Genomic DNA, 16781 nt, shown 5'->3' with positions numbered 1-16781 from the left:
TTCACGATCGGTATCGACAGTTACTTGTTAGTTTACTGACTTAACAAAACCAACTTTTTCGCATCTTATCCGACCATCGACCCCACATCGACGATGGAATCGAGGACACCATTCAAGCGGTGTCCTGTTTGCAATGCGGAATATCCCCATGTCGACGTCCACCCGGTGTGCAACAAATGCCTTTCACCGGATCACGACGAATCCACATGTATGGCCTGTGCCCGATTCCGATCCAAAAAGACTCTCCGGAATCGACGTGCAGCGAGACTTGAAGCGCAGCAAGCGGCACCGGCCCCAACCAACATCTTCAGCGCCGAGGACGAAGATGTGGAAGGCGAGGAGAACCTACCCTCCAGCCCCGCTTCCGAACACGATTCCGGATCGGAAGACATCGAAGAACAACTCTTTCACAGAGATGAAGCCGACACCGAGGTAGGAGACTACGATGAGGCCTTAGGGGCCGAAGAAAGTAGCTCCGGTGACGAGCAAGGCCTACCCGTACAGACGGAGGATATCCCAGTGCGTCAGTCTATGGCTCCGGTCGAGGGATCGCCTTCGGGCCTTACCCAAGACCTATCCCGCAGTTCTTCGGCCCCGCCCTCGGGCCCGGCCTCGGACATTCAGCGACAGCCATTAGTACCCAAAACGACTGGTTTCCCTTCCTCGAAACCGAAACCAAAAGTCGTGTCGGTTCCACAGAAACCGAAACTGAAAGTGACACTGGTCGGATCGAAGCCCACTACACCTTCGACGCCAGCCAAACCCGTCGGCACCGACCGCACCAAACGGGACTTCGGTGCCGCACTCGCAGCAGCCGACGTCGGCGCCGACACACGGAAAAAGGCCATCGGTACCGCCAAACCGCCTCGGCACCCGGCACCGAAACCATCGGCTCCGGCCACGAAGGTCAAAATGGCCGCTGCGTCGCACACCGCTACGAAAGCAGCACCTAAGGCCCAATCATCGACGCCGTCGACGGCTACTACCTCTCCTCGACTCGATGACCCCGTGGCCCCGAAGAAGTCCACGCCTGCCTCTACAGAACCGCTCGGCGCCAAAGAACCGTCGGCGTTCCAGGTGCGACAAGTTGCAGCGTCCTTGCAACGCATCAAAGAAAAGGCTGCCCTCCAGGACACGTCAGGCTCCGAGCCGAAAAAAGCTCAAAAAGCTTCTCCAGCACCACCCCATATCACTTTTGGCCTGCCGCCATCCACGGCGCCCAAAATGTTTGAAATAAGAACACGTGTCACCCAAACTAGGATCACACCTGCCGAACGCTCTCCTACGGAGATGTCACCGTCCCACATCATCGACACCGGCAGAATTATGCTCCACAAGCGGAGAATATCTTCCGAACATGCTTTGGACTCCTACCGGATCCCGCTAAAGAAAAAGCTGCCAGCGGATTCGGAACCAGTTCTTTACGAACGTCTCCATACCTCTTACCCAGATCCACAGTCCTTCTCTCCGACACACTCCGAAACCGACGTTTTGGAGGACTATATGGGTGACGACGTCCCCTACCCCAGAGAGATGGACCCTGAAAGCCAACAGGACCCTGACCAGGCTTGGGATGACCCTGTAGACACGGGTGCACCTATGGATACACAGGACACGCAGCTATATGGCGCAAAAACGTCTCCCACAGAGGACACTGCCGCATTCAACGCCCTAATTGAACGTGCTGCGGCCAATCATGGTGTGCAACTCCACTCTGACACAATCGAGGACGATTTTCTAATGGATACTTTCGCATCCTCAGAAAGGAATATCAAAACTCTACCCATGTTGAAAGGTGTCCTCAAACCAGCAAAGGACATTTTCAAAGAACCCACCAGGGCAAGAGTAATAAACCCCAGGATCGACAAGAAATATAGGTCGGCGCCTGGGGACCCTACGTACATTAGAGGCCAGTTGCCTCTGGACTCCATCGTAGTCGCTAATGCTCGCAAACGGGCGCACTCGCAGACAACTGGGGATGCTCCTCCCCCGGACAAAGAGTCCAAGGTGCTAGAGACCTCCGGCAAACGGGTTGCAGCCCAGGCAGCTAACATATGGCGTATTGCCAATACCCAGGCGCTCCTAGCTCGCTACGATCGCGCACACTATGACACATTAGAAACCCTACTCCAACATCTCCCTGACCAATACAAAGAGGGAGCAGAGATCCTCATCAGGGAGGGACAACTCCTCACAAACGCATCCATTAAGTGTGCACTGGATGCCGCAGATACAGCTGCCAGAGCAATAAACACCAGCGTCATGTTACGACGACACGCCTGGTTACGAATCTCCGGATTCAAACCGGAGGTTCAAAATAACATTCTCAATCAACCGGTCAACCCCGACTACTTATTTGGACCAGAGGTTGACACCACCCTAGAAAAAATAAAAAAGGACACGGACACTGCAAAGTCCATGGGAGCTCTCCAAACGCAGACCTTTCGGAGTGGCTCCTTTCGTCGCCCCGGAAATAGAGGAGCAGGTAGAGGACAGGGGTCACAGCAAACCTACAACAAGGGCAACACACAGAGTACCTACGATAAAAACACCAGGGGTGGATATCGTGGCTCCAGCACAAAGGGCAGAGGACGCGGATACGGCAATACCAGGTCCTCCCCCAAAAACAAACAGTGACGCCCTCTCCCTTCCTCCCGACCACATAACACCTGTCGGGGGAAGGCTACAAAGGTTCCTGTCCACGTGGAACTCCATCACCACGGACAGGTGGGTCAAAGATATTATCAAACACGGTTACTGCCTAGAATTAACCTCCACTCCACCCACAATACCGCCAAAACACCGTCCTATGTCCTCAGAGCACTTAGCGCTATTACAGCAGGAAGTGCTAAGTATGCTGAAAAAAGGCGCAATAGAGGTCGTACCCGTCCACGAGCAAGGTACGGGGGTGTACTCCCTGTACTTCTTAATACCAAAAAAGGACGGGTCACTCAGACCTATACTAGACCTGAGACCCCTCAACCGCTACATTCTCTCAGAGCATTTCCACATGCTCACCCTACAACAAGTCCTCCCGCTGCTCAAACAGGGAGACTTCCTAGCCACGCTAGACCTCAAAGATGCGTATTTCCACATACCCATACACCCGTCACACAGAAAATATCTCCGGTTCACCATTCAGGGGCAGCACTATCAATTCAAAGTCCTCCCCTTCGGAGTGACAACAGCACCCAGAGTTTTCACAAAGTGCCTAGCTACCGTGACTGCACATCTACGAAGGCAACACATTCACTTCTACCCTTACCTGGACGACTGGCTTGTTCAGGCAAAGTCAGCCCAGCAATGTGCCAGCCACATGTCCCGCACCATTCACCTTCTTCACAGTCTGGGATTCTCACTAAATTACCTGAAATCACATCTCCAACCCGCACACGTACAACAGTACCTAGGTGCGACCATAGACACTCTGGCAGCCACAGCTCAGCCAAATTTAGTGAGGATCAACAGCATGCAAATGCTGATTTCCAAGTTCAAACCCCAACACTCCCTCCCTGCGCGAGTGTTCATGCAGTTGATAGGCATGATGGCCTCCTGCATTTTCATAGTCCCACACGCGAGACTACATATGCGCCCGCTTCAGGAGTACTTAGCACGTCAATGGAATCAGGCTCACGGGCAATTAAAAGACCTAGTGTTGGTGAGCGGTCGGGCATACAACTCTCTGCATTGGTGGAATCCACAAAACCTTTGCAAGGGCCGACCGTTCCAAGAGCCTGTTCCACAAATAATACTGACAGCGGACGCGTCTCTCCAGGGATGGGGAGCCCATGTACTCAATTACACAGTGCAGGGACTATGGACTACACAACAAAAGAAGATGCACATCAACCTTCTGGAACTGATGGCAATCTTCCTGGCTATGAAAGCATTCAAAGTACACCTGTGCAACAAGGTCGTGTTGATCCGGACGGACAACATGACTGCCATGTACTACATACAGAAGCAGGGAGGAACACACTCTCCACAGTTGTCTCATCTGGCTCAGAGCATGTGGAAGTGGGCCATTCAGTGGAACATATTCCTCATGGCGGAACACCTCCCCGGCAAGGACAACCAAATGGCGGATCTGCTCAGCAGACACAGCCACCAAATGCACGAGTGGGAGTTACACCCATCAGTACTCCAACCGTACTTCCAGCAGTGGGGTCATCCAGAGATAGACCTAATCGCCACAAGGGAAAACGCAAAATGCCAAAGCTTTGCCGCCAGGTTCCCACATCCACAGTCGCAGGGCAATGCGATATGGATGAACTGGTCCGGCAGATTTGCGTACGCTTTTCCCCCAGCGCCGTTGATACCGCTAGTGGCACGCAAACTGCGACAGCACTCACTGACACTCATCCTGGTTGCTCCAACATGGGCACGCCAGCCATGGTACACCACCTTTCTGGAACTTTCCGTGGGGCCGCATCAAAGGCTGCGGATCAAACCCGCGCTTTTGACGCACAACCATGGAGAAATTCAGCACCCAGATCCGCAACAGCTGAACCTGGCAATCTGGCTCCTGAAGTCCTAGAGTTTGGCTACCTAAACCTGCCACCTGACTGTATGGACATCATTAAGGAAGCTAGGAAACACCCTACCAGAGCTTGCTATGCAGCCAAATGGAAGAGGTTTGTCATTTATTGTAATAACAATGACATTAACCCGCTAGACGCATCCACTCAAAACATAATATGTTACCTCTTACACCTATACCGATGCAATCTGGCATACACCTCAATACGTATCCATTTGACCGCAATAGCAGCCTATCTCCAAAACAGGCAGCACCTCTCTTTATTCAGAGTGCCTGCCATCAAAGCATTCTTGGAAGGACTCAAACGAGTAATTCCCCCAAGACACCCACCAGCACCAGTGTGGAACCTCAACTTGGTCCTCACCCGACTGATGGGTCCACCCTTCAAACCTCTCCACTCATGTGAGATTCAATTCCTCACCTGGAAGGTGGCTTTCCTAGTAGCAATCACTTCGTTGAGAAGAGTTAGTGAACTCCAGGCACTAACCATTCAAGAGCCATTCATACAGGTTCACGCAAACAGGGTCGTACTACGTACCAACCCCAAATTCATGCCTAAAGTAATATCGCAGTTCCACATGAATCAAACCATTGAACTGCCTGTTTTCTTTCAGAATCCACAAAATGTCGCTGAAAGGATGCCCCATACACTAGACGTCAAAAGAGCCCTCATGTACTACATAGACAGAACTAAAAACTTTAGGAAAACGAAACAACTTTTCGTCGCCTTTTCCCCACAACACAAAGGCAACGCAATCTCCAAAGCAGGTATAGCCAGATGGATCGTTAAATGTATTCAAATTTGCTATCAAAAGGCTAAACGCACATTAACGATTCCCCCACGGGCCCACTCAACACGTAAGTTAGGGGCCTCCATGGCTTTCCTGGGAAACATTCCTTTACATGATATATGTAGAGCAGCCACATGGTCCACTATACATACAATTACCAAACACTATTGTGTAGATGTACACTCAAAACAGCAGGCAGCTGTAGGACAGGCTGTTCTCAAAACTCTTTTTCAGACCGCTGCAGCTGGCACTGGTGGCCGCCGCTAATGGGAGGTACTGCTATATATTCTATGCACAGATATGAATTCAGCAGCCCACATGCCTCGAACTGAATATGCTACTTACCAGTATGCATCTGTTCTTGGCATGTAGGGCTGCTGACATTCATATCGCCCGCCCTCCTCCCCGGCGCCTGTAGCAGCTGCAGCTCTCAGAATTACTGCATAGCATGGTCATCACTTTCTATATCTACTCCATCACTGCCACAATGGCGAAAAACAATCTGAGGATGGAGAGGATGCCCATGCGCACTGTGGTCCAGGGGAGGAGTCACCTATCTCAGGATACTTCGAAGACTCTTCCAGGACAACAACGTGCAAACATCCGGACCCAACACTAGGCGGCGATCTATGCACAGATATGAATGTCAGCAGCCCTACATGCCAAGAACAGATGCATACTGGTAAGTAGCATATTCATTTATGACTGTTAAGCTCCCTTACACTGTACTCCTGAATGGAGAATCCAGATACTACATTAAATATACCTTGGTGAATTTTATTTTTAAGAATGTTAAAACTTGTATTTCAGGACAACGTATTTAGATGTCCATTTTCCATCCACCAAATGTGGAAGATTAGACAAAGGTGGAGCCAAGTGCCAAAAGAAATTCCTCTCCTTGGCCTTTTGCATTAGCGTTTACATTAACCAGTTCACAGGAGGAAATGTAAAAGGCTGCTGCCATGTGAACTTGTAAAGGGGATGCAGAGACAAGGGAAATGCAGAGGTGCTGTAGAGCGGGAGCACTGGGGGCTTTGAGACTGGAAAAGGTGGGGTGATGATGAGTGGGGGTGTGTGCAAGAGGGGCGGCAAAGAGGGAGGTGCACAATAGCAGGTAAAAGAGAGCTATTGGCATTGGTCATGACATTATTTTTGTTTATGTTTTAGTTTTTAAAACATTTAAAGAAACGGCATTGTTATTTACAATGTCGATAGCTTAATCTGTGTGTGGGTGCAAATGCAATAGGTCTCGCATTTGAGAGTGATTAAGCTATTGACATTGTCAATAACAATGCCGTTTCTTTAAATGTTTTAAAAACAAAGACATAAACAAAAATAATGTCATGAGCAATGCCAATAGCTCTAACTTTACCAATGCCGAGACCATTGCATTGTAAATGCTTGTTTATTTTATGCATCTAACAACCATTGACAGAGCCAATAGTTCTGGCTTGTTGTAGGTGTAACGTTACTTGTTGCAAGTGTAAAATTACTTGTTGTATTATATATCTGGTTGCAATGACAGAAGCAACAAAAATACCAGTCTGGCGGCACATTATATTGAGCACAGATTTTTAGTTTGTGTTTTAAGCCACACATTTTATTACATTAAACACCCTTTTGGAGAGACCCCCTAGTTTTTACATCCCACTTAAAGCTCTGGAAACAAAACCATGTCACAGTCACCCCCCGTCCAGGCACTGTGCATCAGGCATGACTCATGCCTTCCACTTTTTCAGATTGCCTAAGCGCAGGGGCATAGTGAACCCTAACCCACCCCACCCCTTGCTTTAGGAACTACAGCGAGGGTGGAGTTCTTGATGGGTCTCATAATTAATGTGAAAAGGTGAGTGAGTAAGTAAGTGAAGGGATGGGTGGATGGATGGATGAATGAAATGATGGATGGGTGGGTGGGTGGGTGGATGAGTGAAAGGGTGGATGATGGGCGAGTGAATGGGTGGATGGATGAGTGAAATAATGGATGGATTGATGAATTGAGTGAAAGGGAGGATTGATGAATTGATAAGTGAAAAGGTGAATGGACGGACAGATGAGTGAAAGGGTGGTTGTAAGGCTGGATGAGTGAGTGAAAGGGAGGGTAGATGGGCAAAAGGATAGATAGATGCGTGAAGGAGTGAAAGAGTGGATGGATGAGAGAAAGGATGGATGGATGAGTGAAAGGTTGGATGAATGATAGGTTCAATGGATGGATTCATGAGTGGATGAGTACATGGATGGGTGGGTGGATGGAAGGGTGGATGGCTAAGTGAAAGGGGAATTGAAAGAGAAAGGGGGATGGGTAAATGGATGACTGAACGGGTGAATGGGTAGAAGGATGAGTGACTGGATGGATGGATGAATGAGTAAGTGAAAGGATGGCTGGATTGGTTAATGGCTGGATAGATGAGTGAATGGATGGATGGGTGGATGAGTGAATGGATGGATGGGTGGAAGAGTGGATGGATGAGTGTACGGATGGATAGGGTGAAAGGGTGGATGGATGGATGATGGAGGACTAAAAGGGTGGATTGAGGGATGGATGAGTGAAATGATGGATGGAAGGATACGTGATGGATAGGTTTGTAAATGGTTGAATATGGACATGGATGGGCACACAGATGGAAGGACAGAATGAATGGTGAAAGACTGAATGATGGATGAAAGTATGATTACACCTTGTAACCCCCATTATCTTAAGCAACATTTCTTATACATTGACTATCACATTTATATGAGTGATTGTCTCTATATAATATGTGTGTGTTGTAACGCACTCCAACACTCTGCCCCACATACTTGGGATGAGTAGCACTATAGAAGAAATTAAATACACATGAGAGAGGGTCTATGTGAAGATGAGGGGCACCATTGGAGGGTGGTATCAAGGCCGGACTGGCCGGACCGGGCATATGGCATTTTCTCTGGGAGCTGGAAAGGTGGAGGCGATTTTGTTACCACAAAAAGACCTGCACATGTGCTTAAAGCTGCGCGCACACTGACAAACCATGAAGTGCACAATTGTCTCAACCTAATATAAATTTATTTTCACTTGTACTTTAGTAGTTGTCTATTTACTTACTTATATACTATTGCGCAACCTTCTCTGATGTGTCTGTAAAATGTACCTTTTGTCCTGAATGTTGACCTCCTGTCCTGAATTTTGACCCCTTGTCCTGAATTTTTACACTCACTGTCCTGAATTTGCACCCATGTCAGTTGGTCACCCTACGACCAGAACACATGCTAAAAGTGCATCAATCTGCTGCACTTCATCTATTCATAACTGTAGTGTTGATAAAATATAGACATCTCTTTTAAACTCTGCTTTCACCTAAGAGTGTGCTTCTTGGACTTTTTCTGCGGTGAAAAACGACTTCACCTAACTAAAAAATAAACAAACCACCTCATAAACTATGAGTACATTCTTCGAGCAATTGATAGCATTTACTGAAATTTTGTAGATGCCTATAAACACTTGTAGTGGCAATCCCTTCTTGCGCACAAACTATGCTCTGTGATTTTTGCAAGGGAAGCTTCTGTCCTCCCGTTCTCTCTCCCCCTGCATCTCGCTCACCGTGTTCCCTTTTTGTGTACTTTTTCTGCCCGTCCTGACGGGTGTCCACTAAGCAATATCTGAGGTTGAAATTTGAAGATAATTGCGGGCTGTTTATTTGGGAATTACCTACAGGGTAGAAATGTTGAGAATTTTTGGGGAATTCCCTCAAAAAGCTTACACTGGTTCAAAAAAAGCAGATTTGTTGTAAATTAAAACGGTGTCAACCCACAAGTCAAGATTGGCAAGTGTCTGGTGTTGCACTGCTGTGCACGCTTTTATGGTATATTTCAGAGTGCACATACTTATTCAACAGTTTATTCAAAAGTCTTACTCATTGTGGTACTTTTCTATCATTCCATGTAAGCAGATAGGTGGAATAGGAGTTTAACCATAAGTACACCGCTATGTCTCAGTGCATTTCTGGGTGCTACTTTCATCGGGACTACTTAATGCATGTTGTGAATCTGCTAATACCAAAAGGCAAAACTGAGCAGTGTAAATGAGGTTCTAAGCTCAGTGCAATGAAACAAAATCTCATAGGACTAATCTATTACTTTCATTAAAATGGTACTTTAAGTGTACATAGATAGTACAAATTTTAACATTGCGGTTGTTTGTGCAGTTGGTGAAAATGTGGCTGTCCCAGAATTTCTGGTTATCTAATATCGACTACCTGTTTGTACTTTGTTTCAGTAATTGACTGAAGATTTCATACTCTGTTGACTGAGCGAGGTTAAAGTAAATGTAACACCTGCCCACTATTGGATAGCTGTATCTTTGTGGGCTGTGTGCATGTACGATTTGCACAATAACTTGTTTTGAGACTGCATAATACATTAAAAACAAAGTTAAATGGTAAATACATACCAAGTTATGCAGAGTAGGATAGTGTGAAAGCATATTACAATTCACTCAGCAGGAGTTACCACAAAGCCTTTCGGTGTAATGCAGCGTGGGCATTGCGCCTCAGTCTTACCATGAAGTCTTGCAAGCAGCACTTCAATTATAATGTATGTGAATTGTGAGGACAACAATTTCAGTGTGTGCGTGGGGCCTAGACCACTTATCTGCATGCTCATGAAGACTGACTGGAATACTGGCTGGACAAGTAACAGGAACTCTTAAATACTTAGTTGACCGTTTAAAAATATTCCTTGAAGGGCAAGAAAATTCTGAAACAATTGACTGGCAATCTAGCGCCCCACCTGAAAGGCAAAATGCTAAAGTGGAAAGCTGGTGGGCATATTGGGTGGACAAAAATTGGTCTGTCAGGCGTCAAGGCTGTGTTGCCTGGTGTGGCTTTTTGACCCTTAATGTATACCCTAGCGCTAAACAGCAACGGTACAAATGGTATCTGTTTAATACACGTGCGCTGCACACATTTTTAAATCTGATTTTTTTTTCCTAGATTTTCCAGATTCTAAACCAGCAATAGAAGACTTGAAATACTGCCTTGAAAGGACAAATCAGCGACAGCAGCTCCTTACGTCACTGAAAACTGCACTGGAGACCAGGCTATTGCACCCAGGTTCGTTTTTCCATGCTTCCTCAGGACATCTAGTAGATGGACAGGCTTTATGACCAGTTGGACACACGTCTGAGTGAAAAGTGGGTCGGACATGCTGTTTTAGGACTTTGCAGCGCCTTTAGTACAATTATTGTGCTTATATTGTCATTGCTTGTAACCTTGCACCTTACTCTTGATGTGCACTAATTTAACTCCAAGGCTCAGTTTGCTGACTTGTTTCATAATAGTTTCACAAAGTATAATATGGACTTTTGAACTACTATTTGTGAAAAAGTTGCTTGGGCTTTTTATCTGACAGACAAGTGTTTACTTTCAAAAACACCAATATCTCTATAGGCAGATACACGCAGCTTTATGTCATCTTCGCTTATTTATCTAGACTGGCATATCAAGAAATTGGAAATCTCCCTACCTGTTTCTCTGTTAGCGCCTGTGCTTGAAAGTTCAGAGGTTGGCCCTGTTTCGTTTCATAAGGCTCTCATCTCTGCTGATCCTCAGATACAGAAATTTGTAAATACAGAAAGTTGTGCATTTTTTTCTCACCTCCCACTGATTGAAATTGGCACAGGCGCTTCAGTGCATTCCACAGGTGTTGGTCGGTCTTGCACGGAACTCTTTCCAGCTGATGCTCTTTAGAAACAAATGGCTCCTCTAGAGGCGGAGCACCTATGTGTCCATTGCTTTCCGTTTTCTGTGTTTGCGTTGTGCACATTTTTAATGTGAATCGACTGGGGTAGTGCAGTTCTCCAGTATTCAATCTTTCATAGATTCACATGCTTGTATCTTCCCCGCCGTCATGGTGGGAGTCTCACGGTAACAGAATGACCATAGCAGTATTAGAAAAAACTGCCTAGCAAAATCCCATAGGTAATCATGATATTTGGTAACCAGACCTCATCATTATTTGGTCCAAGACTCAGCCAATCAGCTACCAGCCCTGACATCACACTCCCCAGCAGAGCACGAAGATTTCCAACCGTCTTCGTGTGAGGAGGAGTCTCCCTGAGCCTTGCTCAGTTTTGTTCCTGTGTGAACTTTTGACCTCTTTTTCAACTGGAAGTTCTTTCTTTCTACTGGATTTGAGGTACTGTGTTTCATATTTTGCTGAAAGCTCTAAAAAGAGGCTCTTCAGGCCCTGCAGATCCTGTGGAAAACCTGGACTGTTTTCTGAAGATCCACACAAGGACTGTTTGTATTGTCTGCACCCTAAACGTGCCTAAGGACTGTAAGCATTGCAGAACCTTTTCTGCGAAAACCCTGCGTGACAGGGAGGCACGGCTTCTGTTGTGGCTTCAAAAGAAGAAGGTCACTTCAGATTCTGACTCTGAAGAGGAAACTAAATCATCTAAAAAGAGGAAATCTGATTCTGAGTAGAAGGTAGAGCTTAAAAGGCAGAAAACGAAAGACAAAGAGGCTTCTTCGTCTACTCTTCCTCAGACTCCTCTTAAAAAATCATCAGGGTCCAGAGAAGTTTCTTCAGCTCCGTCGACTAAAACTGGGGCGTCGCCGGCATTGGTTTCAATGAAAACGTCGACAGCTCCGGCGACGACGACTCCGTTGACGACTACCATATCGACGACGACAGATGCGGCGACGACTAAGACATCGTCGTCGCAGAAAGGCCCGTCGACGACCCCGTCGACGGGGAGGCAGGTTACGACCTCGTTGACGACTTCAGTGACGACGACTCCGTCGACGACCACTTCGTCGACGATAATTCATATTTCCCGTCGACGGCATCTTTTAAGTCTCCCAAGGCAAAGACGTCAATTTCGTTAAAGTTTATTCCATCGTCGACGATGAAGACATTTTCAGATTTTACCGGCTGGAAAAAGATTTCTCTGCTTCCTCCATCTAATCTGCTGGAATTACAGTCAGAAGATGAAGAGTCATCAGGAGTGGCATATAGTCCGTCTCAACTTCAGATAAAGAGCCAGGAGACTGACGATGAAGATTATCAGGAGGTTCAGGAAGTATTCTCTTTCCAGGATCGTACTGCACAAGAATCAGAAAGATATGAGTCGTTTCAGCAGTCATATGACTACGAGGAGGAGGAAGAACCTCAATCTGATTTGAGTGAGGACACTATATCAATGCCAATTTCTCTAGTAACAGGCTTGCGTCTTATGATAAACGATTATTATAGACGGTTACCTGGCGCTAACACTCAAACTTTGAAAACTTCATCTACGCCTGCTCAAGTTCAACCACCTCAACCCTCTCCCAAAATTTCAACTCAGAAAATACAATCTCCTCCTATTGTTACAATAGGGATGATTTAGAGGAGAGTGATGTAGATCAACCGGAAGAAGGGGAACTTCTTCAGGATTCTCAGGTTGGGGATGAATGGGATCAATACATTCTACCCACTACGCCGTCTCCATCACCATCGCCGGCGAACTCTCCGCCACAAGATATTGGAGGTTTCCATGACATTATGGAAAAAGCTTCAAGAAGATTTGAGATTCCGCTTCCAGTACAAGAAGCTGAGTGTTTCCTCTATGATTTCAAAGAGGATTCACGGAAATCCATTAGATCTATTCCAATTATTGCTCACATGTGGGATGAAGGGTTAAAAATAATGAGGAACCCGGCTTCGGTAGCTGCCTTGGTGCCCCGGATTGAGAAGAAATATAGAGCCCCAGAATCTTCTCTTGCTTGTTTAATTGGACATCCGCAGCCGGAGTCTGTAGTGATGCAAGCCGCTCAAAAGACACTCCAAAAATCCGGTTTCCACATCTGCAGCTCCCCCGGATAAGGAAGGGAGGCGAATGGATGGTGCGGGGAAGCGTTTTGCTGTGATGGCAGCGTCCTCCATTAAGGCTGCAATTGCGTTAGCTCTCATTAGCAGATATAATAGGCAGATGTGGTCAGATATAGCACCTTTACTGGCTCATCTACCAGAGGATAAGAAGGAGGAAGCGGCCGCCATTTTACAGGATGGAGCTATGGCGGCTTCGGAATCCATAGACATTGCGATGGATTTTTCTTCAGTGGCTTTCAGGCAAATGGCAGGTGCAGTGGCACTGCGAAGGCAAGGATGGCTTAAAGCCACTTATTTTAGACCAGAAGTGCAAGCGAAAATAGTGGACATGCTGTTTGACGGAGAGAACCTCTTTGGAAAACATGTGGATGATGCCCTCCAAAGTATCAAAACTGACACGGATACAGCGTGTGCGTTGGGGTCTCTTCAGCAGGGCAGGTTCCAGTCCTTTCGGAGGAGAGGTTCTAGAGGACAATATATGCAAAGATCTTCTATCCAATCCAATAGATATCAGCCGTACAATCCGCAGGGGTATCGCCCATCTTCCAAAAAATCAACAATTTCGTTCCTCAAACACATACCAGCAACTGTCCAGAGGGAGGACATCTGCGAGAGGTAAATCGCAACAATCTAATGGACGGCATTGACTGTCAAGGCACCCACCACATGTTCAAACATCAAGAATCATTACCTTTCCTCCTTTTATCCGGCTTGGCTGTAAATAACAACAGACAGATGGGTTTTGGATGTGATTCAACAAGGCCATACCCTGGAGTTCATACAAAAGCCTCCAAATCATCCTCCTATATGCAGGAAACAATAACCCCTTTCAGCCCTCAAGGCGGAAATTTTATCTCTTCTACAAAAGGAAGCAATAGAAGAAGTTCAGTGTCTTCAACGAGGGAAAGGCTTTTTTTCGCATTTCTTCTTAATAAAGAAAAAAGACACATCGAAATGGAGGCAGGTAATGGACCCGAGAGGTTTGAACAAATTCATCAAAAAGAAATCTTTTCGAATGTTATCCCTGCAGAAAAAACTCCATCTTGTCTGCAAGGGAGATTATCTGACATCCCTGGACCTCTTAGATGCTTATTTTCATGTCCCAATTCATATAAATCACAAAGTTTCTTCGTTTCATGGTGGTGGGGCGCCATCACAAGTATTGCCTTTCGGTCTGAAGTAGGCGCCAAGAATCTTTACAAAATGTATGGCGCCAGTAGCGGCACATCTAAGACTTCAAGGTCACCAAACTTTCCCTTATCTAGACGATTGGCTAATAAAAGGTTCTTCGTTCAGGGAAACCCAACATTCTCTAAAATGTTGCATGGACCTATTCAGTTGTCTAGGTCTGAGAATCAACCTAGAAAAATCGCACCTCATGCCATCACAGTCCCTTCAATTTCTGGGAGCTATAATTCGCACAAAGAAGGCGAAAGCTTATCCCTCAGAGGAGTGTATTCAAAAAATAATAAACCTGGTGTTCCATTTGCAAATAAAGTACGTTTCAGTGAGAATCTACAAATCATTGCTGGGGATGATGTCTTCCTGTATTCCCCTACTTCCCAATTGCAGACTTCACATGAGGCCTCTTCAAGAGCTGCTAGACAAGCAATGGATTCAGTCTCCGGGATCTTTCGAAGATCGAATAGTTATCACTCCTCAGATTCTTAAGGCCCTGTCATGGTGGAAGGTCAGAGATCATTTAACGGAAGGACTGACTTTCGAACCGCAGAATTAGTTTTGTGATGATGACGGATGCTTCACTACAAGGTTGGACAGCGCATCCCCAGGAGCTCGAGATTCAGGGTCACTGGTCAAAGCGCGAAGCTCAGCTTCACATCAACTTGCTGGAGCTAAAGGCTATTTTCTTGGGTCTAAAAGCGTTTCTCCCCAGGATTCACGATTCAACAGTACTGGTCAAGACAGACAGCTCAACGTCGATGTTTTACCTTCTAAAACAGGGGGGTACAAAATCAAAAATACTGTCGAAGCAAGCGCAGGAAATTTGGAAGTGGCTTCTGATTCACAACATATCACTTCAAGTCCAACACGTTCCGGGAGTGGACAACACAAGGGCAGATGTTCTGAGCAGATCGTCCAAGGTTTCTCACGAGTGGGAATTGGACCAAAGACAGCTTCTCAGAGTATTCCAGCTATGAGGCACTCCATCGCTAGATCTGTTTGCGGATCACCACAACTCAAAATGCAAACACTTTGCAAGCAGGTTTGCACAAAAAGGTTTGTGGGGCAATGCTCTTCAGATGTGCTGTACAGGGATGTTTGCGTATGCATTTCCCCCATTTCCGCTAATATCGAAAGTCTTGAGAAAGATTAAATCGGAGTCGTGCCATCTGATTCTAGTAGCCCCAGCTTGGCCGAGACAAGCTTGGTTCTCCGAACTTATCAAATTATCAGTGACACCCAGGATACAGTTTCCATTAGTTCAGGATCTAATCACTATGAACAACGGTCAAATTCTTCATCCAAATTTGAAGTCGCTGAACTTGTCAGCATGGAACCTCACGAACATGAGTTCCAACTTTTGAATATCCCTCAGGAATGCCGGGAGATTCTGTCACGATCTCGAGCAATCTCTACAAATAAAACATATTCGGCTAAATGGAAGATATTTTGTCATTGATGTGCATCTAAAAATCTGCATCCTTTTCACGTCTCCTCTGAACAAATTCTTCCATATCTTTTAAATTTGGCTAAATCTGGACTTTCTCATATGTCTATAAAAGTACATTTGGCCGCTATCTCAAGGTACACAAGAGTTCCTCACCGCCCATCTCTTTGGTCTCAAAGAGTTATAAAAGAATGTCTTAAAGGGCTTTTCAGGATGTTTCCCCCAGTACAACGCCCAGTGGTTGCTTGGCAGCTTAATACGGTTCTTGCACAGCTCATGAAACCGCAGTTTGAACCAGTACATAAGGTGGACTTACAGTTTATCTCATGGAAAACGGCTTTATTATTAGCTCTCACGTCGGCAAGAAGGGTCAGCGAGATCCAAGCCTTCTCAATTGCAGAACCATTTCTACAATTCAGACAAGATAGAGTTATTCTTCGAACAAATCCAAAGTTCATTCCTAAGGTCCCCTCCAATTTCCATCTGAATGAACCGGTGGTATTACATACATTTTTTAAAGATCCTTCATCATCTGCAGAAAGAGCACTACACTCTTTAGACATTAAACGGTGTTTGAAATTCTACATCGATAAAACAAAATCTTTCAGAAAAACAAACCAGCTCTTTGTGGCCTTTTCTGGTCCCAGGAAAGGTTTAGCACTCTCCAGAGCCAGTATTTCAAGGTGGATAACTTTGGCGATCTCCTTGTGTCATGTCAAAGCTGGAAAACCTTTACAAGCCAAGGTACATGCGCATTCTACAAGAAAGATGGCAACTTCTACGGCTCTATTTGCAGGATTGTCTTTGTCGACTGGGGTAGTGCAGTTCTGTCAGAAGAGAATGGGCAAGTGCAGCAGGGTTTCGGTCCTGTCTTCAGAATGTTCTCCAGGAGAAGTGCGGACCCTGATTTCACCCTCAGACGCAAGACCTGAAGCTGTCCTTTCCATTTGAGCTTGTATAGGCTCCTCAGACC

At 46.1% G+C, this 16781-nt stretch overlaps 1 protein-coding gene across 2 annotated transcripts in view; it reads left to right on the top strand.

The window, feature by feature from the left end:
• The window catches only part of ANAPC2 (anaphase promoting complex subunit 2), a 284740-nt gene that overhangs the window by 105448 nt on the left and 162511 nt on the right, over positions 1–16781 (top strand). For both annotated transcript variants that reach the window (XR_014962878.1, XM_085610066.1), the window contains exon 5: positions 10296–10415. Coding sequence is in view for 1 of the 2 variants with exons in the window: in XM_085610066.1 (XP_085466192.1) it covers positions 10296–10415 (120 nt within the window). In the remaining variant the exon portion in view is untranslated. The remainder of the gene's footprint in view (positions 1–10295; positions 10416–16781) is intronic.

Source organism: Triturus cristatus, chromosome 1_2 (assembly GCF_964204655.1).
Source record: "Triturus cristatus chromosome 1_2, aTriCri1.1, whole genome shotgun sequence".
NCBI lineage: Eukaryota > Metazoa > Chordata > Amphibia > Caudata > Salamandridae > Triturus > Triturus cristatus.
The sequence above is the reverse complement of the archived record's forward strand: the minus strand, read 5'-3'. Positions and strand labels throughout refer to the sequence as shown.